The sequence below is a fragment of the Oncorhynchus nerka genome, linkage group LG9a (assembly GCF_034236695.1).
Source record: "Oncorhynchus nerka isolate Pitt River linkage group LG9a, Oner_Uvic_2.0, whole genome shotgun sequence".
Lineage (NCBI taxonomy): Eukaryota > Metazoa > Chordata > Actinopteri > Salmoniformes > Salmonidae > Oncorhynchus > Oncorhynchus nerka.
Genome location: NC_088404.1, coordinates 58,927,136 through 58,953,904, shown reverse-complemented (window position 1 = coordinate 58,953,904; position 26,769 = coordinate 58,927,136). Strand labels below are relative to the sequence as shown.

Here is a 26,769-nt window from a genome sequence, read left to right as displayed (position 1 = left end):
GGTACATAATAAAAGAATTTGTCTTTGATCCTCCACAGTTCATCCTGCATATGGTTCGAGCAAATTGGAATTTCCTCTGCGTCCAAACAGCTAAACTGCTTCTTAATAACACTGTCCTGTCTAAAGGTTGTTGCAACACCAGCAAAAGAGAGAGAGAGAGAGAGAGAGTGGTGGGGATCTCATCAATCATGGAGGTTGGAACACACCATGTTTACCTATGATATTCAGATTTGCTAATGACATACATTAACATAAGGACATAAGGGATCTACAGTAGTAAGGTGGACAACCTAGCACTGAGAATGAACTCAACCATCACTGAACCACTACAAAATGCTCTGCATAATGTAACAAACCAAATGATGTGCTCTGTTCAGAAAAAGCATCTTACCTGTGAGAGACGATGATTGGCTCTGGCATTTATCACAAAAAGTAACTTGTTTCACTGCGACAGCTCCATGTTGGTCAATGCCCCTTTGCCCTTCATCGGAGTCAGATGTATGGAGTTGCTGACCAGTGATGCTGGAGTTAGCTAGAAGCTGATCGGGTTGAATGTTGTCCTGTGTACCACACATCAAAGAAACATTATTATTTGAGATAAGCTCTATTATTGAAACTAAATACAGTTAGGTGTTTTGTTACTATTTATCATTGATTATTTTCACATTAACCCAGCTTTAACCATAAGTCATTATAACTAAAATGATCGAATAGCCTATGGACAGTATGACTTTGGTCCGTGTATCATCATCGTTCATTAAATTATTTTTGAAAATCCAGAGAACAAAAAAAAAGAAATGCTAGCTAACTACTTACTTGTTCCTGTGGTACTTGGCCGTCCTCCGATGGCTGTTCATCTGGTCGGGTGCAATCAAGTAGGTGTTGAAGGGGTCTTCTCTTTACATGATGACAGAAGGAATTTTACACTCTATATTCCCCAGTGCACCCGTCAATACCACAGAGCAACTAGAAATCAGGGCTGCGACTGTGCAAGTTATTGATATGGCTCAATAACAGTTTCAATGAAAAAGTCATAAAAACTCAGCAGATAACGCACCGCCAAAGCATCTTGAACGTTACTAAAAGAAAACGCAAGTAAAAACGTTCCCACTGCTTCCGATGAAAAGGGCAGAAAGAACTGAAAATGATGTTCACAGGTGTTTATAATACGACCAAGTAATTTGATTGGAGTAGAGTACAACAGCACTGGGACTTTTAACTATACATGTATCACTCCGCTTTACAGGTGTTCTAAGAACCGTTAATTACATTAACAATCGTTATCTTAGATTGTAAAAAAAACTTCGCACCGCAAAGATGATCAATGTTTCCACAAATAACATTTGAGTTCAATTATGAATGGTCGTCAGGAGAGGACGGTAACGTGTAGACCTATACAAAGTAGCAGTAGCAAGCTAATGTGTAGGAAAATGTATATGTGGTGCTTGGCAACAGTCCAGTCCCAGACCAGGGGCCTGTTGCACAAAAGTAGAATTAAGACATCCGGGATAAATGACTCAGCTGAGCTCAATGAAGCCAAAACATGTGCGTCCAGGCTTAATTGGTTGCACAAAGACCAAGCCAGGATGAGCAGACACGGATTCATTAAGCCAGGTGAAACCAATCCTGGATAGGTGCGCGCTCACGGCTCACTCAAATAGACCCCGCCACAGATCACAGATTAACTGATTTACCATGGCAACTAGAGCCGCGTACTTTTCCCCGTCGGAAGCACAAATCCTCATGGAGGCATACGAGGAGGTAAAAGATATAATTAAGAAGAAAGGCAACACCGCCACAGTGATAAAGCAAAGAGAAAAAGCGTGGCAAAGTATTGCAGACCGCCTGAATGCGTAAGTAGTGCACAATTACACACTCACCGCTCCGCTGAAACATCACAATTACAATTCAAATATTTAATTCACATCTCCAAAAATGCAGTTGTACTGTAATTATGAAACGGTTAAATTTTTAATTGAAATGCACTGCAGATATGAGTGAAATTGTGTAAAGTAACTCCATCACACTGTATAAAGCTATGATACATTTTTTGATATTTTTACTGAAAACAAGACAAAAATACCAAGTAATTTTTTGCAGTGTGACTCCATTGTGTGTGTGTGTGTGTGTGTGTGTGTGTGTGTGTAGATTAAACATGAACGGGCCAAAACGGACATGGCAACAGGTCAAAATCAAATACAATAACATTCTGCAGAATGGTATGGTCCCTGACTAATATTTAACAAAGCACAAGCATATATTGTACCCAGAAGGTGCCTGCTCACACATTGTCTGTACTGTTTTAGCAGTGAAAAAGAATACCCACAGACAAGGCACGGGTGGTGGGTCACCAAAGGCTGACCTTACCCCAGCAGAGGACATGGCCTTGGAGCTAAATAAAGGCAGGCCCGTCTTAGAGGGGATCCCTGGGGGGGAAAGAGACGAGCATAGGTTCCTCCCAAGATGCCACCCGCTTCATTCAAGGTATGTCCTTCCATCTCTACATGGGATACAACCACATTCATATTGAATCAATTTGGACTGTCTGACTTTGGTTTACCTATTGCCTTGCAGTGCCTGGCAGCACTGTGTTCCTGTTAGAGCCACCAGCACAAGCACCAGACGATGCTGATCCAGTGAGTACTCCATCAAAGGCATACTGTAGGCCTGGCATGTCTTGTCTACTAGCTTCAATATGAATCCGATTAAATGTGATAGGGTGAAGGCCCCAGTACAGCAGCAACAGCACATGATGGAGACGATGATGAGGAGGAGACCATCTCTCTGGATTCCAGAAGGCATGAGGTATCATGTTAAGACTGTGAAAGTACTATTTACTCTACAATGGTGAGGAGTCCTCATCAAAATCAAAAAATGTAATTTCTTTTACAGGACCCAGATGCTATACAGTGGGAAAACCAGCCTGGCAACATAGTGCGTATTAATAAAAGGACACCACATCCTGCCAAATTCCAGCTGCGCTAATTGTATTGTGTTCACAGAGCTCACAAGCTATCAGAAAGTTGTATGGCAACCACCTCCGGCGCCAAATAGAACTGGCAGACATAGACATTCAGTACAAGAAGAAAAAGATGGAAAATCTTGCACTGGAGTCCGAAATAAAAAAGAGGACAATTAGGAAACTGGACCTTGAAATAAAAAAACTTGAGGGAGGTGAGATATGCCTTCAATGTACACTGTATGCTAACTGTAACACAGATGTATTAATCATTATTTTTCTTTCCTCCCCCAGCTCCAAGAAGATGACACAGCTCAAAATAAAAATTAGGTATATTCTCGTAAAGTCAAGTGAGCCATGACATATGAGCTCTTATTGTGAGCACACAGGACGGTGGCATCTTTCTAAGGTTTTTTTTATTTTCCCAGCAATCAGTACAACCAAGTCATCGTTATAAGGCATCGCCCTCTTTTGCCCACCCCCCCAGCACCAGGTGTGGCCACTAGCCTATATGAAGGCCCAAAATTGTGTGTTCCTTTCTGCTCTGACAATGGCATGCCCATTCGTGCGAGATGTGGTGGATGAAGAAGCACTTGTGCTGAGGAGAGCCTTCAGGCGAGAAAGGGTCTTCAGGGACCGGTTGGACCCACTGGCCTTCCCTGATGACCATCTATATGAAAGATACAGGTTTTCTGCAGATGGCATCAGGTATCTATGCAGACTACTGGGTCCCAGGATTAAGCACCGCACTGCACGGAGCCATGCACTGAGTGTGGAGCAAATGGTTTGTGTGGCCTTGCGCTTTTTGCTAGTGGAGCCTTCCTGTACTCAGTGGGGGATGCTGAACAAGGCCACAATTTGCCGCACAATAAGGAGTGTGTGTCTGGCTATCAAAGCATTAGCAGATGTCTTCATCTCCTTCCCTGGCCACAGAAGACTCTGTGACATCAAAGAGGAGTTCTATAGGATTGCAGGTAAGAGGATCTACAAATTACAGGACAACTGTTAACACATAGTAGGATACTCATTACTTTGTGTGACAGGTTTCCCCAATGTCATTGGTGCAGTGGACTGCACACACATAAGGATAAAAGCCCCTCAGGTGCCCATGAGGCCGATTTTGTGAATAGGAAATCCTTTCACAGCATTAATGTTCAGGTGAACATAACTTTTTGATATTGTCCATTGACGAACACTCTGCATTGCCAGTGATGTGCATTGATTGGTGTAATATTCCTCATCTTATGATTTCAGATGGTCTGCAATGCTGACTGTGTGATCAGCAATGTTGTGGCAAAATGGCCTGGCTCAGTCCATGACTCCAGAATCTTTCGGGCCTCTGAAATCTATCAGTGCCTATCACAAGGTAAGCCACACAACCCCTATTTATAACCATCATGGCTGTGTCAAGAATATCACTGTGTTTATGAGGTAGTAATGATGAGATTTTGTGTTGACAGGTGAATTCTCTGGTGTGTTGCTGGGAGACAGGGGTATGGCTGCCAGCCTTTTCTCCTGACACCTTTCACAGACCCCCAGGAAGCACAGCAGGCCTACAACCATGCCCATGCCAGGACCAGGGCCAGAGTTGAAATGACCTTTGGCCTCCTGAAGGCACGCTTTCACTGCCTTCACAAATTAAGGGTCAGCCCTGTTAGGGCATGTGATATTACTGTGGCTTGTGCTGTCCTCCACAATGTGGCCTGCGTGAGGAAGGAGAGGGCCCCCAGAGTGCCACCAGCCATGGACTGGGACAATCCGGCAATCTTCCCTGATGACGACAGTGGTCGGCTGCTGAGGGACCAATATGTGTTGAATTATTTTAGTTAGTATGTGTGCTTTCAATTTTGGTTAAATATGTCCTGCGGTGGCAGAGGAATTTGTTTTTTTTTTTTTTTTTTTGGGTTCGTTTTTGACGAATTTGGCCTCTTATGATGTTTGTGCGGTATACTGTGTGTAATACAAGGCTGCAGGGAGGCTACTGCATCCATTCATTTGTCTGTTCAGTTGATGTGTATGGATTTGTCCTGCATTTATTTTAGTGTGCAGACATGCAGGGTGTGTTATATACAGACCTTTGAATGTGTATGTATCATTTTGTATAATATGCTTGGATTCTGTGCTTTCCATCTTGTAGAGTCACTGTGACTTCAGTTTCGAAAGGAGCTGATGGTTTACCTGCTTTGTTTTGTCCTTATTCAATAAAGGAACATAATGTTACACATTGTGTTTTTATATTCATATGGAATGTGTATTTGTTTATATGACAGAGTACTAGGGCCACACTGAAGAAAAAGGATAAAGTCATAAATTTATGAGGCTGGTTCTTTCTGCAGAAAAGCTACATATTGTTTTTACAGTTTTGATACTTATGACAATGTGATACTTAATATTCTGGCACATCAGCATGTCTTTGTTTATGAAACCATACTGAAGTACAATTTCACGAAATGCCCCACATCTGTCATTTTAACAACTGTCCTCTTTTAAAACAACTGGTTACAATATTATGATGTGTTTTTTTCCCCTCTGTGGCCCTAATATTCTATCATTTTATATATAGCCTTATAGTCTATGGGGAAACTGTAAATTATCTAATGATAGCAACATCATCTAAAAATCATTTTTTATCCAAAATCATTGAAATTAATGATCACAAACGTTTAAATAATAACAGTGGGTCTAGTTATATGTGATAATGTATAGTGAGCAGTGAAATAACTATTGGTTTCCATTTGTGGTGACTGCTGACTGACATTAGGGATGAGATTAAATAGATCCTGGAATTTAGCCTGGTCTGGAGCAGGCTAGCTCCACAGAATAAATCTCCATGGTAATTTATACCATAACATATCCTCCTGCCCCCTATCCATCTTTAGTGCAACCGGATTACGGATCAATTGAGCCAGGATCACCAAGATATCCTGGCTTAATCCCTTATCCTAGTTTTGTGCAACAGGCCCCAGTTGGGGAACTATGTGTGTTGGTGGAGCCAAATAAATGATTAAATAAATAAACAAATCATAATCTGCTGTCGCTTATTACTGTTCACTAATAAATTGCGCTTGTAGAACTGTTGTATAAAAGCAATATCACACTTGAGGTCGTGCTGTAAGGTCATGAAGCCACCGCTGCTGGACAAAGGTAATTACTGCCTCTGTTGACAATGGAGAATCCCATGAATGGATACATTTTTGTTTAAATAACTGGCTGCAGTAAATCAAATGAAACTATTTTCGTTTTTAACAGTGAATCACTCAATCACCATGATGAAGGCTTTACCAGATATGTTCCCATCACCTGTGGTTCCACCGAAGAAGTTAGGACATGCAAGTGAGGCATCTTCCTTGAGGTAAGAAATGTGTGCATGTATTAGAATTTTCATTACTTAAGTATAATATACAAAGGCTGTGAATTTTCTTTGTGGTCATATTTTTTTTCTCTCTTTGTGTTTGTGTCAGTCTGCAGAAGACCCCAACACATTTCTTCAGGCGAGACCACTCTTCAGCCCTGTCGTGATTGTCTGCAAAACCAACTGCGTACTGGCCATTGGAACCATGCCTGTGGTGACCTTCCCAAAAGAGGACATCTATGCCAGCGTGACGTACCTCATGGCGTGTTATTACGCCTTTCACCTCACATATCCCAAGTGCATTGTGACACTCCTCTCTGTGCTGCAGACAGAAGTCCATCCACAACCGGGACATGACTTCTGCATATAAAAAGGCTATGGCCGAGTGGAAAAGTTCATTACTAACTAGGGTTGCACAATACAATTCTTTTATTTCCAGGCCCCAATAACAGAACTGGGTGTATTGGCCCATCCGAGACCCAATCCGATAACCTTTATTAAATAGGCAGGGCGTTTGTTGTTTATTATAAGAAGGTTTAAAGCACTGTTACGTTTGTTATCTTCCCATTGGTCTTACGTTTTCACCTTGACCACCAATGGCCTTTGATGTTGCTGTTTTTGCATCCTTCGTTCTGCTCATATCAGCCTCTGGATATACTGAGTCCTCAATTAAGAAGTGAAAAGAAATTAGATTCATTCTTTCTTTAAGCAAGCCAATATCATTTCTAGTAGTAGTACAAGTACATTTATCTCAGTCAGATTACTTATTTTAAGCACAATATGCTATTTTTATGTAAATTCCTGGGCATATTGACTTATTTCAAGACGAGTGCAATAGCATTGGATTCTAAATTTAAGCACATTTTCCTACATATTGAGAAAATCATTCTCAAATATTTTCTTTATATCTAAACAAATGTACTTGGTTTTAGTGTAAAATCATTTCAAGATGATGGCAAATTTGCTATTTTTGTCTTTATTGATAATTATTAAATATTTTCTTTATATCTAAACAAATGTACTTGGTTTTAGTGTAGCTGTACTGGTTTTAAGATATATTTACTCAGCACACAGCCCTATTTCAAGATGATGGCACTAGCATTTGCTAAATTTAAGCACATTGTCCTATATATTGAGAAAATAATTATTAAATATTTTCTTTATCTAGACAAATGTACTTGGTTTTAGTGTAGCTGTACTGGTTTTAAGATATATTTACTCAGCATACAGCCTTATTTCAAGATGATGGCACTAGCATTTGCTACATTTAAGCACATTTTCCAACATATTGAGAAAAATATTCTTAAATCTTTTCTTTGTATCCAGACAAATAGCTTGTTTTTAGTCTGAACGCACTAGGTTAAAGATATCTGTGCGTTCTTTGAGACTAGATATTTTTACTTGTTTAACAAATCTTGGCAAGTTAAATGTTCCTGTTTATTTTAAGTAATATTTCCCTAATTTTATTGCTTTTTTTTCTTGTTTTGGGGAGCTGACTTTTTGCAGTGTAAAATGTCATTTGGAACATGGAAAATACAATTGTAAACATACTGTACTTTAATAATAGGTTATATTGTTGTATGGGTGGAATGAAAATTATTTTGTCATCTCTGCTTTGCCTAGCCCCATTGAGTAAAAAGCATTTTGTACAGCCCAACTATTTTGTTTCTTTTACAATTTAAATACATTTCTCATAGACAATGTAATTGTTGTGGTAGTCTTAGGCAAACCCTGGTCATTACCAAGTCCCACATAGACCTGGGAGAAAAGGATCTGGCACTGAACTTGGTGGTAGTAGTTGTGTGTGTTTGAAGCTAAGGATCCCATCATATCACAGACATTTCACCATCTAGATTACAAGGGTTGGATTTGTGTGTTTGAAGCTAAGGATCCCATCATATTCCAGACATTTCACCATCTAGATTACAAGGGTTGGATTTGTGTGTTTGAAGCTAAGGATCCCATCATATCACAGACATTTCACCATCTAGATTACAAGGGTTGGATTTGTGTGTTTGAAGGTAAGGATCCCATCATATTCCAGACATTTCACCATCTAGATTACAAGGGTTGGATTTGCACTAAACAATTTCATGTCAACCCAAGACATGTACAAAATCCAGCATAATGATTAGCCTCATATAGTCTACTGGTATCGTTTTTAAACTGAGAACATATAGCAGAATATGTAGACAATGTGTGAGTTAAGCTATTTTCTGCATTAGATGCACAATGTCAAAGGGTGCATTGCAAATGCCCGTAAGGCTAATGGGATCATACTGTAGGCCAGTGGTTCCCAACTCCGGTCCTCGAGAACCCCAACAATACACATTTTAATTGTATCCCCGGACAAACACACCTGATTCAACTTGTCAACTAATCATCAGGCCCTCTGAGTTGAATCAGGTACAGTGGGGCAAAAAAGTATTTAGTCAGCCACCAATTGTGCAAGTTCTCCCACTTAAAAAGATGAGAGGCCTGTAATTTTCATCATAGGTACACTTCAACTATGACAGACAAAATGAGGGGGAAAAAATCCAGAAAATCACATTGTAGGATTTTTTAATGAATTTATTTGCAAATTATGGTGGAAAATAAGTATTTGGTATTTATGATATTTAACCATTTAAATATTGTATATTTGATTACATTTAATCACATTTGTACATAAAATGTGTAGCCAGGTTATTGCAAATTGTGAATGAAATGTGTGTCAAAACAAACGCAAGAAATCGTTCAGATTGAGAATCTATTTTAGCTAATGATTGATAGCTAGAACATACAGTATTTATTCTATTCTAGCCATCTATGGAATTGCAATATAACTAGCATGACTTTTAGTTACTAATGAGCATAGGCATTTATTCATGTTCACAAAGTATACATTCTTCTACAACCCTTTCCTGTCCTCCCCCTTGTGTCCTTCAACACAATTACACTAGGGCATCACATAACCCCTTTTCTTAATTAAGCAACATGCTTACATAGCACAATAACAACATCATGTGATGCTTTGGCTAATAACACAACTGGGCCCTACATTACTGTGGTGTAAAACAAAACACTACCTATGTATCCCCCAGTTACTCAACCACCTGCAATGACACGAATAGACTCTGCCCACATAACTATTATACTGGACAAAAATATAAACCAAACATGCAACAATTTCAAATATTTTACTGAGTTACAATTCATATAAGGAAATCAGTCAATTGAAATAGATTCGTCAGGCTCTAATCTATGGATTTCACATGACTGGGAATAAAGATATGCATCTGTTAGTCACAGATACCTTAAAAAACAAGGTAGGGGAGTGGATCAGAAAACCTGTCAGTATCTGTTGTGACCACCATTTGTCTCATTCAGCGCGACACATCTCCTTCACATAGAGTTGATCAGGCTGTTGATTGTGGCCTGTGTAATGTTGTCCCACTTCCGGACAATGTCTGTGTGAAGTTGCTGGATATTGGCGGGAACTGGAACACGCTGTCGTACACGTCAATCCAGAGCATCCCAAACATGCTCAATGGGTGACATGTCTGGTGAGTATGCAGGCCATGGAAGAACTGGGACATTTTCAGCTTCCAAGAATTGTGTACAGATCCTTACGACATGGGGTCGTGCGAGCAATGAGGCCTACAAACCACAAATACTGCGTTTGTAAATGGTGTTGGAGCCCCTGCCTGCCTATAAAAACAATTATATGTTTTCTTTGGTTTGCTTACTTATAGTCAAGTAGTATTTTACTTGGTGACTTTCACTTGAGTCATTTTTTATTAACGTACATTAAACTTTTACTCAACTATGACCGTTTTTCACCACTGGACCCCCGGAGGAATCCCCCCATTAGAATGAAATGCAACAGAGAACAGATTTTTAATACTTCACATTCCAAACACAGCCTATGATCATACAAAAAAAACACTTAACATCCAGGACAAAAATACAAATTAATCCACGTTTATCGACCTTCACACAACAAATGGTACAAGGAGCAGAAATGTCAAACCTCAGTCATTGAAGAGTCACTCTCCTCCTTTGACCACATATGTATGTGGTCGGTCTGTTTCTCTCTCTTATTTGTGTGTTGAAGTCCTGTCGTAGTATTTAGTGTCTGTAGTACTGGGGTTAGGTAGAGATGGTACACTACATTCTCTCGTTTTCTCCTCTTCCCGTTCCGTTTTTGGTTTCTTCTCATCCCTCCGCTCTAGGCCAAACTCGATCACCAAAGGTTTCCCTAGCAACCGGTACCCGTTCACCATCTCCAAGGCTCTCTGGGACGTTTCGGTGTCTAGAAAATGGTATAACACGACAATATTAGTGATGGGGGGGAAAATAAGAAATATATCAATACAGTTACATATTAGGATGTTATTTTTGGACGATATATACAGTACCAGTCAAAAGATAGGATTTTGATTTGTTTAACAATTTTTGGTTACTAAATTATTCTATAAATGCTATTTCATAGTTTGACGTCTTCACTATTATTCTACAATGTAAAAATAAAGAAAAACCCTGGAATGAGTAGGTGTCCAAACTTTTGACTGGTACAGTATATACTGTGTATGGTGAATTCTGAATACTTTCCGACCCCTTCCCTTTCTCCACATTTTATTACGTTTCAGCTCTATTCTAAAATTGATAAAATCTTTTTTTCCTCATCAATCTACACACAGGACATAAGGACAAAGCAAAAACAGGTTTTTAGACATTACATTATTAGTCAGACCCTGTACTCAGTACTTTGTTGAAGCACCTTCGGCAGCGATTACAGCCTCGAGTCTTCTTGGGTGTGACGCTACAAGCTTGGCACACCTGTATTTGGGGAGTTTCTCCCATTCTTCTCTGCAGATCCTCTCAAGACCTGTCAGGTTTGATAGGTAGCATCGCTGCGCAGCTATTTTCAGGTCTCTCCAGAGATGTTCGTTTGGGTTCAAGTCCGGGCTCTGACTGGGCCACTCAGAGACTCTACCATAAAGGCCTGATTGGTGGAGTGCTGCAGAGTCTCCATAGAGGAACTCCAGAGCTCTGTCAGACTGACCATTGGGTTCTTGGTCACCTCCCTGACCAAGGCCCTTCTCCCCCGATTGCTCAGTTTAGACAGGTGGCCAGCTCTAGGAAGAGTCTTGGTGGTTCCAAACTTCTCCCAATGAAGAATGATGGAGGCCACTTGGTTCTCGGGGACCTTCAATGCTGCATACATGTTTTGGTACCCTTCCCCAGATCTGTGCCTCGACACAATCCTGTCTCGGAGCTCTATGGACAATTCCTCCGACCTCACGGCTTGGTTTTTGCTCTGACATGCACTGTCAAGTGTGGCACCTTATATAGACAGATGTGTGCCTTTCCAAATCATGTCCAATCTATTGAATTTACCACAGGTGGACTCCAATCAAGTTTTAGAAACATCAAGGATGATCAATGGAAAAAGGATGCACCTGATCTCAATTTTGAGTCTCATAGCAAAGGGTCTGAATACTTATGTAAATAAAGTATTTCTGTTTTTAAAAACCTGTATTCGCTTTGTCATTATGGGGCATTGTGTGTAGATTAATGAGAAACAAAAAAATTTAATCAATTTTTGAATAAGGCTATAATGTAATACAATGTGGAAAAAGTCAAGGGGTCTGAATACTTTTCGAATCACTGTACTATATTATACACAATTATTACAGCACGTGTTATGTGCAATGTATATACATAACAAGCACATTTGAATTGGTGTGTTGCTTAGAGATAGAGCGAGGGAGTGCATGTGTGTATGAGTTAGTCAGTCACCTTAAATATAGAGGAGTGTATGCATGCGTGTAATCTGAGCCTACAGGGAGAACTTGTGTGTGTGTGTGTGTGTTTGTGTGTGTGTGAGTAAACTCAGTCATCTGACAAAGTTTGTGTGTGCACACGTCAGTGTTACCTGATAGTGTGATGAAGGCGTGTCCCTTCAGTCTGCCAGTGAGTAGGCGGTAGACAACAGGCTGGGTGATGTCACAATCAAACCTGGAGAATAGCGCCACCAGCTGGGCCACAGAGGCACGGGCACTCAGGTTCTTCACACACAGCACCTATGGACAACCACAGGGACCAGACAACAGCAAGGTGGTGTGGCAGATCTCAAAGCCATGAGACTGAACTCAGACAGTTTTTTCATTTCTCATTCTTAGTCTGTAATATGAGTAGCTTATATATCAGACACGTAACCGAGTCTGGTTAATGTCATCAGAACAAGTGAGTGATACTCTTATCTCTCAGGGAAACACGGTTACTAAAACACAATTAGTTTGATGTTACGTTGAGGAAGGTTCTACCTTTGATGGTTTCCCTGGCTGGTAGTTGTGGAACCGTGGTATGCTCCGGATCCCTTCCTCCGTTTCCCGGTTCTGCTGAATCTCTTCCTCTGGAACCTCCTCTACCTCGCCCCGCACCATCACCGGACCCCCAGGCCCAGCCTTTGCCACACTACACAGACTCCCAATTGGCTGGCTCACATTTATCTTCTTTGGAGCTGACAATTTCTTGTGTACAGATCTGTCCTGATCTTGTGATTGGCCAGAAGTGCCCATTGTAGTTGATTGGTCAGAGTCCATGATCCCACTTCTCAATGGATCAGATCTACAGTCAAGCTGGACTTGTGATTGGTCAGTGCTTTTCCATGAGCTCTGTGATTTCTCAAAGTCAGTTTGTGGTTCAGGCTGAGGTAGAGATGAGTGTCCTGTGGTTTTCAGCTCAGAGTCCTCTGATACAGACACAGACGTGCGTTTTCGTCTATCACTTAGGACATCTCTGTACAGGGAGTCCAGGGGGTTTGAGGAAGATGCCCCCTGCTGGTCAGCTTGGGTATCTTCCTCTAAGGGAAAGACCAAAATCGTGAGCACATAAGTGTTAGTAGTCCATGACAGCTTGTAGCCTACTTTTAAAAAAACATATTGGCCATTTAGCAGACACTCTTATCATAGCAAAGAAAGAAAAAATCACTAACAGGGAGCATTTTTCTAGATTTTTCTCCAAAGCTCAGTTGTCCTGAGTCAGTAGCGGCTCTCTATCCACCGGATGTGTAGCAAACTCACTAAAAGTGGCAGTAAGAAAGCCTCTCTTGAAAAAGCCAAACCTTGACCCAGAAAATATTTTTAAAACTATCAGCCTATATCGAATCTTCCATTCCTCTCAAAATGTTTAGAAAAAGCTGTTGCGCAGCAACTCACTGCCATCCTGAAGACAAACAATGTATACGAAATGCTTCAGTCTAGTTTTAGACCCCATCATAGACTGAGACTGCACTTGTGAAGGTGGTCAGATCAAGGCTCTGCATCTGTCGTACTCGTACTCCTAGACCTTAGTGCTGCTTTTGATACCATCGATCACCACATTCTTTTGGAGAGATTGGAAACACACGGAAATATATCAGTTTGTCTTTGTGAATGGTTTGTCCTCTGACAAATCAACTGTAAATGTCGGTGTTACTCAAGGTTCCGTTTTAGGACCACTATTGTTTTCACTAAAACAAAACTAAAACAGAGATGCTAGTTCTATAGGTCCCAAGAAACAAAGAGATCTTCTGTTGAATCTGACAATTAATCTTGATGGTTGTACAGTCGTCTCGAATAAAACTGTGAAGGACCTCGGCGTGACTCTGGACCCTGATCTCTCTTTTGAAGAACATATCAGACTGTTTCAAGGACAGCTTTTTTCCATCTACGTAACATTGCAGAAATCAGAAACTTTCTGTCCAAAAATTATAAAGAAAAATATATCCATGCTTTTGTCTGTTCTAGATTAGACTACTGCAATGCTCTACTTTCCGGCTACCCGGATAAAGCACTAAATAAAATTCAGTTCATGCTAAATACGGTTGCTAGAATCTTGACTAGAACCAAAAAATTTGATCATATTACTCCAGGGCTAGCCTCTCTACACTGGCTTCCTGTTAAAGCTAGGGCTGATTTCAAGGTTTTCCTGTTAACCTACCAAGCATTACATGGACTTGCTCCCACCTATCTTTCTGATTTGGTCCTGCCGTCAATACCTACAAATACGCTACGGTCACAAGACCCAGGCCTCCTTATTGTCCCTAGAATTTCTAAGCAAACAGCTGGAGGCAGGGCTTTCTCCTATAGAGCTCAATTTTTATGGAATGGCCTGCCTACCCATGTGAGAAACGCAGACTCGGTCTCAACCTTTAAGTCTTTATTGAAGACTCATCTCTTCAGTAGGTCCTATGATTGAGTGTAGTCTGGCGCAGGGGTGTGAAGGTGAACGGAAAGGACCTGGAGCGACAAACTGCCCTTGCTGTCTCTGCCTGGCCTTTGATTTTATTAGGATCTCTTTTAGTCCCCATTTGGACTAATCTTCCAAGAGTCCTTAACATTAAAATACAATGTATAATACAAACACACGTTCACATATAACACACTATTACAAACATACATAATACACTAGCATAATGACCCAATAAATACTCAATCTAAAATAATATTGATTCTTCATCTACTATAGTCCCACAACATTTCTATATACTATATTTAAATTGTTTTTAAATAATGTTTAAACTTATATATTGAAAGGTTTCTAGTTTGCTCAGTTAATTTATTCCATTTCTTTATTGCTCTAAATCGAAATGTTCTTTTGCCCATTTCTTTTTTCTGTCTTGATAACGCATAGATGGTGGACAATCTATTCCTAGTATTTACAGAATGTCTGTCTCTTACCAACTGAATACCATTGTGAATAGAACTTGGCCATTTTAAATTATGTATATTAGAAAATAAGATAAGCATGTTTTTTTCAATTATCTTGTCGATTGATGACCAACCAAGAACATTGCGCATGACTGCAACAGAAGAACAATATCTCCTCCTTAAAACAATCCTTGCTACTTTATTCTGTGCATTCTGCAGCCTCCTAACTTCACTAGATGATGCATTTTCCCAGACCACCGAACAATAGTTCACTTGACTCTCAACCAATGCCTGTGTTATTTGCTGAAGGATTTTCCCCGGTAAATATTTAGCTATCCTTCTGATTATGCGTGCCGTTTTAATATTTTTTTTTACATAGATTAGTTATTTGAGACGACCATGATAAGCAGTTGTCTAGCTGCACTCCCAATAGTTTGGTTTCTGCCACTTCTTCAATTTGTACTCCTCCCATACTTAATTGTATCCCATGCTGTTTTGGCCTTTTCCTAGTTGAACAGACCAACATAACTTTGGTTTTCTTGGTGTTTAAAGCAAGTTTGTTTTGGCAAACCCATTTCCTGATAATCTCAATCTCCTTGCAAAGCTTGCTGTACCTGTTGAACCGATTGTCTTGCTGCATAAATTGTAGTATCATCTGCAAATATAGTAGCTTGAGTTTCAACCAAGGCACAGGGAAGGTCGTTGGTGTATATTAAGTAGAGAAGTGGACCAAGCAGCTGCCCTGCGGTATTCCACAGTTTAACACATTAGGGGAAGAAAATTAACCATTGATATAGGTAGACTGTTTCCTGTCAGTTAGATATGACTGTACCCAATTCAATGCTACCTCCTTAAAACCATAATGCATTAATTCTGTCAAAACAATTTAATGATCCACTAAATCAAATGCTGCACTGAAATCTAAAAATAGTACACCTACAAACCTGCCATTATCCATAGCATTGAGCCACTGGTCAGTCATGTCAACCAATGCAGTGGTAGTGGAATGGTTTTTGCGATAAGCATGCTGATTGGCTGTAATCAGATCATTCTTTTCCATATACTCCCACATTTGTCTACTCACAATACCCTCCAATATCTCAGTAAAATAGCATATATACAAAAGATGTTATGCAATTAAGTGGTAAAACAAACATGAATAATTGTCCAAATATATTATTTTCATGGTACGTTGATGGAAGAGGAACAATGGTGGACTTGGGCCCTGGTTTGTCCTTTTGGGTAAAAACTAGCCTCTGGAGATACTGTATACACACAGAAAACACACACGCTCGCACACATTCCCACACCCACAAGAACATACAGTTAAATCTGAAGATGCTAACAGTTGGCAGGAGTAATGGGTTCTTTGCAGTCTTTCGGAATAGGACACAGTTTCGCATGCTTCCATACATTTGCAAACAACCCCTTTTCCAGTGACCAATTCAATATGTATCTCAGTGGAACTGCAATCTGGGGAGCAGCACAGCGAAGCAAAAATTGTTCATAAGACCATAACCTGTAGCTTTACCATCAGGTAATGACTTCAATAGGTTTAACACCTCCTCCACTGACACCGTTTGCAGACTAAAAGAGCAGATCTTATTGCTCATAATATGATCATCAATCCATTGGACAATAGCTTGTTTGGAAGAATTTATGTCTACATTGTTGCTTAGTAACTTAATTTTCTGTGTAAAAAAATCTGCAAAATGATTGGCAATATCAACTTGTTTTGTTATTATTCTCCCATCAACCTCCACACTAGATGGGCATGAGGAGATAGATGTACCAAGTAAGCCCTTAACTGTGTTCCATACCTTTTTAGAATCATTTTTACAATCAGTAAAAGCATTGTTGTGAAATAACTTTTTTTTCCTTCGATTCAATTTAACTGCATAATTACGTAATGTTCTATAATTCTGTTCATCAATTTCTAATTTTGACTTGGCTGCTAAGACTTTTGCCATATTTCTTTGAGAAAAAGCTTCACCCAGTTCATCATCAATCCATGGAGATGGACGGGCACCAACTGTTCTCTTTCTTACAGGCTTTCTAGCTTCTTGGTCTATGGAGGTTTCAGTGTGAACAAACCGACACATCATAACGTAACATAGGGCTGGGCGGTATACCGTATTTTACAATACAAAGGTAATGATCCACAGACCAGTTTGGGTTTTTACTTTACCTTCTATAACGGTATTTTAATGTTTTGTTTGTTTAATGTGATTCGCCGTATGTAACGTCCATTTTTATAGTTTACTTCGCTACTTGAGTCATCTCTCTCCGCTCTCTCAATGGCGTTTTCCACACAGACCTAGCCCCGCCACCTGTCACTCAAGGAGCGCATTTGATGTTCCTCGACCCTGAGACACTTGTGTTCAGTCTGCATGGTCAATGCAGCACATTCAACAATGTCGATGACAACAATGCTGTTTTCACTTTGTTTCTCAATCTAAATCCACTAGCGTTCTATAATTACACCATTAGTTTGTGTTTCTTACATCAGCAAATAGCTCATAACTGTCCTGTGAGGATCACAATGGGTCAGATCAGATAGGGAATGATTGACAATAACCAGACCTTCTCTCATCCATAGAAGAGGGGAGGAGGGAACTAGGCCGCTTGACAGTTCACACCCTGTTGTAAATTACAGGAGAAGGGGGCTCTTTCTTCCCCTCCAGTAAAATCCACCAAGGAATGGTGTTAACAGACTTTTTCCCGTTTAATCTCTAACACAGTCAAAAGTGGATACTGGAACAATATTTCTAACATAAGAATGTGGGGAAGGGTCAGTGTGGAGCTATGATAGGAATGTGATTTTAGGAGTTCATAAGAGATAACTTGCTATCATATACCTTTGCGCAGTAAGTAGCCATGCCCCGAGTGAGGTCAGAGAGCGTGTCAGACTGAAGGTACCATCCCCTTCGGTGCATAAAAGGATTGCCAACAGAGATTAACCTCACTAGGGTAGGGGGCACTATTTTCACCTCCGGATGAAAAGCGTGCCCAAAGTAAACTGCCTGTTACTCAGGCCCAGAAGCTAGGATAGAAAACACTCTAAAGTTTCCAAAACTGTTAAAATAATGTCTGAGTATAACAGAACTAACATGGCAGGCGAAAACCTGAGAAAAATCCATCCAGGAAGTGGGATTTATTTATGTTTGTAGTTTTCCATTGACTGCCTTTACAGTATCCAATGACTTAGGACTCAAGATTGCACTTCCTATGGCTTCCACTAGATGTCAACAGTCTTTAGAAATTGTTTCAGGCTTGTATTCTGAAAAATGAGAGTAAAACCACCCTGAATGAGTGGACCCTGCAGTGTCCCAGAGCTGTTTACTGTGCACGACCGAGAGCGCACCTTTCTTGTTTTTCTTTTATATTGACGAAGCTATTGTCAGTTTGAAATATTATTGATTATTATGACTAAAAACAACCTGGGGATTGATTATAAACATCGTTTGACATGTTTCTACGAACTTGACTGACACTTTTGGGATTTTTGTCTGCCTGTTGTGACCGCCTTGGAGCCATTGGATTACTGAACAAAAACTGAGGTTTTTGGATGTAAAGAGGGAATTTAACAAACAAAACAAACATTTATTGGGTAACTGGTAGTCTTGTGAGTGCAACCATATGAAGATCATAAAAGATAAGTGATTAATTTGATCACTATTTCTGACTTTTGTTACTCCTCTACTTGGCTGGTAACTGTTTGTAATGTTTTGTGTGCTGGGCGCTGTCCTCAGATAATCGCATGGTATGCTTTCGCCGTAAAGCATTTTTTTAAAATCTGACACAACAGTTGCAATTTCACCGGATGTTGGCCAGGTGGGACAGTAGCTTCCCACACCCCCTAGAGAGGTTAACATTAGACCAAGAAACGTGAGGCGGAGCTACACGTTTGAAATGGTTGGAACTTTGAACCTCAACTCGAAGTGAAGAATTCCTCACCTTCATTTAGTCTCAAATCACCGTATTCTCCTACCATCATCACCAATGGGAACCGTCAACATGACTGGTTATCTTCCAGAGTGAACAACAGTAGACGAGACGGTCCGGAGCCTTTCAGTCAATCAGAGCCTCACAAGCTGAAAGGCCAACCCACATCCTTCCTAAGAAGGCCTGGTTCCCGATAAAGATAAATGGCGAACAAAATCAGTGTCCCTTTTCCCTCTCTCTCTCTCCCCCACCCCTCTTCATTTTCGGTGTAACAAGCCGCCATATTCGTCAGTCCACTAGGGACTGTTGTCTCATGTAAAGGGTGTATGTATATTATGTGCTATTATTTAGTTAACTAGTAAATACATAATTAAACCAATGTGTAGTACTGAATCCTGAGTAAGGCTGGGGTGTTTGCAGATCCAAGAAGGTTACGGCTGTTCAGAATGATAATATGATATGAGGTATGATTAATAAGTGGACTGTTTATTGATGTAATAGATATATATCTTCTAGTTTAATTCAGGAGATGGTAACTCTAAACAACCTCTACCATGCTGCCCCAGATCCTAATGAGTTAATTGTTACATGATTCATTTAAAATTGGGTAACAAACATAGTTAGTTGATTAAATGAATAACAGTCATCAGATTAATGAAGGTAAAGTCAAGACACTAGTTTGTCTTTTCTTAGCAAGTTGGGCCTAAATCTTGTTAGCCGCTAATTGTTAGCCTGTAATGCTAATCGATAGCTAATAAATGTACTGAGTCAGCGCGAACATAATTAGCTATAAAGCCAGATAATACCAGTGAAGGTATACACTTAAATCAGCATGTTGTTTGTGCAGCAAAATCAAAGAGGAAGACGCAAAGCAAGAATATGTTAGCTACATGAGGTAGCTAAGAGAAAACATTCAAATACAGCCAAAGATTATAAGGTCCCCTAGCAAACACTTTGGTTCCAACCCAGTCCCAATAACTCCCCCTCTGCATATTCATTGGTTATGTTAAACAACACTGTATTCAAAGTGTTCACTATTATTTTTGGTGTTAGTTGAATCATCCCACCTTGATGATAGAGTGCAGTGAGGAAGCCCAGGCGGTCATTGCCCTGGAACAGGGCCTTCTCTATCTCCATCTCTCTGCGGGACAGGGGTAGGCTGGCAGAGAAGCGCTGTGGGCGGGAAATGAGCTCTGACCTGGCATCCATCTTGTCCTGGATCACCAGAAGACGCTGCTGCCGCACCCCGGGGGCCACACACACCCCATGACCCTGTAGGGCAGAACACACAACATGGCTGCCTGTAGAAAACACACCATGGCCCTGAACCACTACCATGGATGCCTGAGTTACCACAGAGACCCATGGTAGGTCAAACAATCAATATCTATATCAGGCTACACCACCAGGAGGTTTTGGCATCTGAAAAAACACTCACAGTTGGTCAATCAGTAAATATCACTTTTCAAACATTTTCTTTGGTTTACATACAGGCTCTGTATTCCTTCTTGGGGGGTGTAATTGAAAACCACAACCACACCATACATATAACATATCATTATATCCAGCATTACCAGTGGGCAAAACTGGTTAGAATGACATTATTACAATCTGGTTGTACTGACGTCATTTCAACCAGTTTTGCACACTGGAAAGCAACAATCACCTTCTCTTCGATATTATTACCTGCTTTTCCCAACATGATGCAGGATGTGGGTGTCCAACAACTGTACCGTCCCTTGTTATATAATATCAATGATATATATAAATAACATTCACCTTCTCAGTGTTCTCTGGCTGGTCTCTGTTGAGCCACAGTTCTACCTCCAGGTCTGTGAGCCCCAGCTCCCTGAGACTGGCCAGCTCACTCTCCCCGTCCTGTAGAGCCTGGAACTGGGATAGACTCCTCACCCCGGCAGCCTGCTCCCCAAATGGCTTGTACAGCGCAGAAGGGGCAAAACACTTCCTCTTTGCAACACATCTGAGACAACAAATGAGAGATCTAAGTCCATGTGGTCTCTCTGAATGAGAGGCCTGAGTCTGTCTCTAACTAGATAATAAGATTTCATTTCGGGAGCAGCAATTCTTAATAATTTAGTTCTCTTGCAATAATGTAGCCTAAATTAAGTGGAGGCCTATTATTTTGCTCAATCGCGTATAGGCAACTCACATAAGCCCGCAGAAGTTGTGAACTATAAACACAAAAATATTATTTATATTTTATTCTGTTATATTCTTTCTATAAAACATATGTTTGTTGACTGTAAGGTTCTCTTGTCTGTTTAATGAACAAACTTGATTTGATTTCATAGGCTGCGCAGACAAGTAACAAGCTCAATATGCTATTCTTGTGAAAATACATTGTATTAGTCTTATAATGTTTTCTAAGGGCCTGCCTCAACGAATGAATAACAGATCTTTGAGATGGTGTATATTCAATGGATTTAAAAAAAAAAAAAAAAAGGAACACCTCCTCACATCTTGCTCTACTCCTGTGCAGTCATCACCGGTTCTGGCATGTGAGGTATAATAGGCTTATAATGGTAAAAAGGTGGTAAAAATAGGCTGGTTTGAAAGGTAGTCATAGTAACATTACCTCATTGTCTTTTACAGGCGACATACCATAAATCGTATGTGAAAAGTGAACTGTCAGTCCTGACCTAGGGTGTAATAAGAATATGTAAATAGTGTGGCTGTTGCAACTTGCTATTGTAATGCTGTATAAGAAAAGAAAACAGTATGATGAGGTGAGTTTCCCCCTTACTATGTAAAGCGCTTTCAGCTTTCAGTTGGTAGAAAAACTCGATAAATCCAATCTAGGCTACGTCGCAGTGCCAGCTGTGCCACTAGAGATTCTGGGCTTGAGTCAAGGTTTTGTCGCAGCCGGCCGCGACCGGGAGCCTCATGGGGCGGCGCACAATTAGCCCAGCGTCGTCCAGGTTAGGGGAGGGTTTGGCTGGGAGGAATGTTCCTGTCCCATCACGCACTAGCGACTCCTGTGGCGGGCCGGGCGCAGGGTGTATGGGGTTTCGACGCGATCGCCAGGTGTACAGTGTTTCCTCCGACACATTGGTGCGGCTGGCTTCCGGGTTAAGCGGGCGTTGTGTCAAGAAGCAGTGCAACTTGGCTGGGTTGTGTTTCGGAGGACGCACGGCTCTCGACCTTCGCCTCTCCCGAGTCCGTACTGGAGTTGAAGCGATGGGACAGGACTGTAACTACCAATTGGATACCACAAAATTGAGGAGAAAAGGGGGTGTAAAATGTGTGTGTGTATATATATATATATATATATATATATAGATGTCTATATCCAATCTATCATTATTATCATTTAGTAGAAGTGTAGGTTATTGTATCTGAACTGTGTAGCAAATGCTATTGTAATTCTGTCTGTGTGTGTGTGTGAAAGAGTAGGGAGGCTCACCTGTCTATGTTGACGTCTGTGTCTAACTGCTGTAGGAGGAGACTGTGGAGCTGTCTCTGTCCCTCTGTCTCCTGTTCCTCCAAGACTGGGCCGTCCTCACACGCATGACGAGTCATACTGTAACACACACAGGGTCAAAAAGTATACACGTTGGTCTCATACACATCTTACTCTACACATTTTCATTAAAGCATACATACAGTACAACTGTCGTTAGCAACCGATTATTGGGCAAACCCGTTAAATAAACAGCTTGTTTTTGGTATAAACAGCAGATTTTACCTGATTAAGCACAATACCATTGGATATTAATGTTGAAAGTTTGATTTATATTCCTATAACTTAAGTTGAAAATTATGCTGTCTCTGCATCCAGTTGACAAGACATTTTGATAAATAGCCCAATGTCAAAACAGTTAACATGCCAAAATCAATAACCAATATGCAGAAACAGTTTGTGACATTGAAAACCTGAAAATGTACCATCTACACATACAGTGCCTTCAGAAAGTATTCATACCCCTTGTCTTTTTCCACATTTTGTTGAGTTACAGCCTGAATTTAAAATGGATTAAATTGAGATTGTGTCACTGGCCTACACATAATATATCAAAGTGGAGTTCTGTTTTTAGAAATGTATTAAAAATTAAAAGCTGAAATGTCTTGAGTCAATAAGTATTCAACCCCTTTGTTATGGCAAGCCTAAATAAGTTCAGGAGTAGAAATGTGCATAACAAGTCACTTAATAAGTTGCATGTTTAACATGATTTGTGTACCCCACACATAATTATAAGGTCCCTCAGTTGAGCAGTGAATTTCAAACACAGATTCAACCACAAAGACCAGGGAGGTTTTCCAATGCCTAGCAAAAAAGGGTACCAATTGGTAAACATAAAAAAGCAGACATTGAATATCCTCTGCAGCAGAGGAAACTCTGGGTCTTCCTTTCCTGTGGTGGTCCTCATGAGAGACAGTTTCATCATAGCACTTGATGGTTTTTGCGACTACACTTGGAAGAAACTTTCAAAGTTCTTTACATTTTCCAGAATGCACCAAAAACCCTGTTGTTTTGACAAGTGGCAACAAATCCCTCATATCGATTAGGAGGTCAATTATTTTGCAAGCTCTGTTGAAACTACCACAACTCAAAACCCACATGGAAACTGGAGTTTTTTTTAAAACTTCACTAGTTAGAGAACAACCTGCAGAAGAGTGTCAGATGTGTAGGAATGTTGCATTTTTAAAACGGGGGTCACCAACAGAACAAGAAACGCAACACTATTTTGTAAATTACACATATTGATTATCACGCTGAAATCAATAGCACATCCAGGTAAAACTAACACAACCCCACCCGGAACATGAGAATAATATGTACATCACTGGTTAGATGACAACTTGTAAAAGACGCCTAGCTAGCTACATTTAAAAATGTTGCATTTTGATTCAAGTGTGTCGCCAACGCGGTAAGTGTAAAGCAACTGCTTTTTGGTGAATCACTTTCATCGATATCACGTTGAAATCAATAGAATCGGGGTAAACGTTTAGGGTGTAAGCGCTATTTTAACCAAGACTTTTGAAAGACCACCCGGAATATGAGAATGCTCCTAAACAAAATGCAACCCTGCGCTCTAGACTAGATTCGGCGACAGACGCGTATAGTTATTGGCTACAAGATTGTATGCATGCATATCATACAGTAAACTGTTGAAATGAATATAACCGTAGCATATAATGTTGTTTACCGTCGCATATCTCCGTGTTCTTCTGAGGTTTAATGGCAGACTACAGCCTACTGGTGAGGACCACGGTAGGAGTCATAATACCCAGAAAACCTAGCGGTAAAACCCGGAAATGTTTCTTCCCCATTCTTTTTTCTGTCGGGGACGTTAGAACCAGTTCATATAAGGTCTGTGTTTCATGTTGGCTGACCTTGGCTTGACGTTTTGATAACCGCGCAAATAACGAAAGGAATAAGCTGAAACATTTTTATGTAATTCATTTCATTATTCTTTTGGCCAAATTTCATATTCACAAATGTAAATTTACAAACAAAAAAACACATTTTCTTACCCTACAAAAATAAATTGAACTGTATTTTAGGATAATTTACTCTAACAAAAAAGCTGTTAGAATTATAAGTGAATGTATGTCCCTTTATGTCCTTGTGTAATGTGATATTGTACCCCCTAGCTCAATTGTCCATTGTATATAATCTATATATACTTGTGTTCCCTAATGTACTTTCTGTATTGATTTGTTGTTAATAAAATAAATAAAGATAACCGCGCAAATATATTTCGGATAAGGTAACTTTCATTAATATTGTAGCGACCCGCACAGACAGCTGTGTGTTATGTGCTAGGCTAGGAGGTGGTTGTGTTGTACTGACCAGTACCCGGTGTTCGCGGGGTCCGACATGTCAATCAACCTGCTATCTGCCAATCACGGGAATGCCTGGAATGTTCTGATGCCGGGCATCCTGGTGGTTGGCGGAGTGGCGTGGAGGGGGGTTGGGCATTGGAAGTTAAGACCAGGTTCAGCCTTTGTTCTCTCTCTCTTACGTCTGGGCTTCACAAGAGAAGGTCACGATTGGCTTGTGGGTTATCTGTCATCTATTTGGCGTGTGCTACGGCCCAAACAGTAGCCTGTGTAAAGTTGGTTCAATAAACCGTCAATTCGCAAACTCAAGCCTCTGTCTGGACAATTGTTCATTTATGATCTAGTCAGGTCATTACAATATATTCGCCTGTTCACTGACAGCACACCTTCATGTCGCCGACGTCGGCCTGGCAGCGGTATATTGTTTGTAGATCGTATTCCGTTTAGAACGTCGGCGAGAGGGCTGTGAGTGTGGTGGGTCGAAATGCATGCGCGCTGCACAGTCACAGAGTCGGCGGTAGATCGGTCAGACATCGAAATGGGGACGAGTGTCACAAATGCTTGAATTGCTGCCTTCTCTCAATGCGTAATCCTTCCTTACCTACGGGGGGCGTTTCATATATTTTAGGGATAGCCTACCCATGGACAGTCAGGTCGTGGCTGGCAATATTTTTATCTGAAAATATGTATAAAGCCCATAGGCTTAAATAAATGAATAAAAGCACAGGTGTCGATTTGGCAAATCATAAACCAATTGGCCACCTTTACTGCACTGTGTAGAAGATAACCGATGTGGCAATGTGAAATTAAATCACTGAGCCATCCATCCACATTGGGTCTCCTAACATTGCTTAACACTTTGGAGAAGTCATTGGGTTCTCAAACGGGATTCTCAAGCGAGAGACCACAGTTGACATCCACCAGTTGCATATTTTACTCATACACTTTTTTTAAATGATCATGCAAATCTTAAAATTACTAAAAGATGCTGTGATGCCAAATGTTTTAAAAATACATCTAACTAATCAATAAAAAGCAGGCTACATTCCAGTGGTTGGCCGTCAGGGCCAGCAAGGCCTTCTCTGCTGGCCTAAACATCATCAGAATATTAAAAAAAATATATATATATTTTCCCACAAATATATATTAAATTATTCCCCAGAGTAAGAGTTATACTCTTCATTTCATAGCTTTCCTCTTGGTTGCACTGCTTCCAGCCCCAGGTTGAGATTTGGAGGGCTGGTCTTTATGTTATTTATTTTATCCAATCATATTCAGCCATCATGTGTTGCCAGGGGTCTAAAATCTGCCTTCAGTCCTTCAGAATCAACAGTGCGGGCGCTTGTAGCTTAAAGTGAATGAAAATTAAAATGTATTGTCAACCAATCAGCTTTAGAGTTGGCTATTGTACGCCTGCTGGCTGGCTCCAGTGTTACACAGGAGCCAGCTAGCAGGCGTAGTGCGTGCACGTCTTTTGATTGGATTACCAATATTGAGAGGCAAGTCCTATGGGCAGGTCTATGCAGAACCTCAGAACTAGGAAACTGAATTTGATAAACAAATTAATTTGCGTACTACTAAGCTGTTTTTTTCAACCCACAATGGCGGAAGGAGGAGAAGATATCGATTTCGTCGAGGATATAATTATAACGCCATTGTCAAGACAAACTTTTCAAGAAAAGTTAGACATTGTCAGGAGAGGTCGCCCGACGCCGATGCTACAAAGCCTGTCACAGGTGGGAAAGGGGTTCGTTCACCACTTTCAAAGTTCCAACTACGAGCGCTATCAATGGCTCACAGGCTCCGAGAAGCACTGCAAACTGTACTGCTGGGAATGCCTATTATTTACAAGTGATCGAGTTGGAGTTTGGAGCCACACTGGCTTTGCAAACTTGAGTTGTTTAACCAAGGCAGCAACGAGACACCAAAGTACGGCTGGGCACTTACAAGCAATAGTGCTTTTGAAAACTTTTGGGGACACCCGAGTGGATCTACAGCTCAACGAACAAGCGCACAGGGCAACGGAGCTG

The 26,769-nt window shown here is 40.6% G+C and overlaps 1 protein-coding gene and 1 long non-coding RNA gene across 6 annotated transcripts; one reads left to right on the top strand and one right to left on the bottom strand.

Moving 5' to 3' along the window:
* The first annotated feature begins 279 nt into the window (after nt 1-279).
* Nucleotides 280-4,867, top strand: LOC135573431 (uncharacterized). 5 transcript variants are annotated; one of them, XR_010464753.1, is made up of 9 exons: nt 280-2,219; nt 2,307-2,484; nt 2,575-2,636; nt 2,719-2,805; nt 2,893-3,174; nt 3,254-3,289; nt 3,388-3,933; nt 4,214-4,325; nt 4,420-4,867. It is a non-coding gene; the product is annotated as an uncharacterized LOC135573431 (long non-coding RNA). The 5 variants fall into 5 exon arrangements; XR_010464754.1 differs by having other exon boundaries at nt 283-2,484; nt 2,893-2,934; nt 3,003-3,174; XR_010464755.1 differs by having other exon boundaries at nt 282-2,484; nt 2,585-2,636.
* Nucleotides 4,868-8,867: 4,000 nt separating this feature from the next.
* LOC115134601 (RNA-binding protein 41) lies at nt 8,868-24,191 on the bottom strand. The gene is made up of 7 exons (XM_029668759.2): nt 24,103-24,191; nt 22,359-22,475; nt 20,714-20,915; nt 20,002-20,206; nt 12,623-13,161; nt 12,232-12,379; nt 8,868-10,605 (listed from the first exon to the last, which is right to left on the bottom strand). Exons 1-7 carry the CDS (start codon nt 24,108-24,110, stop codon nt 10,391-10,393), a joined length of 1,434 nt encoding a protein of 477 aa, XP_029524619.2. The 5' UTR covers nt 24,111-24,191; the 3' UTR covers nt 8,868-10,390.
* Nucleotides 24,192-26,769: the final 2,578 nt, after the last annotated feature.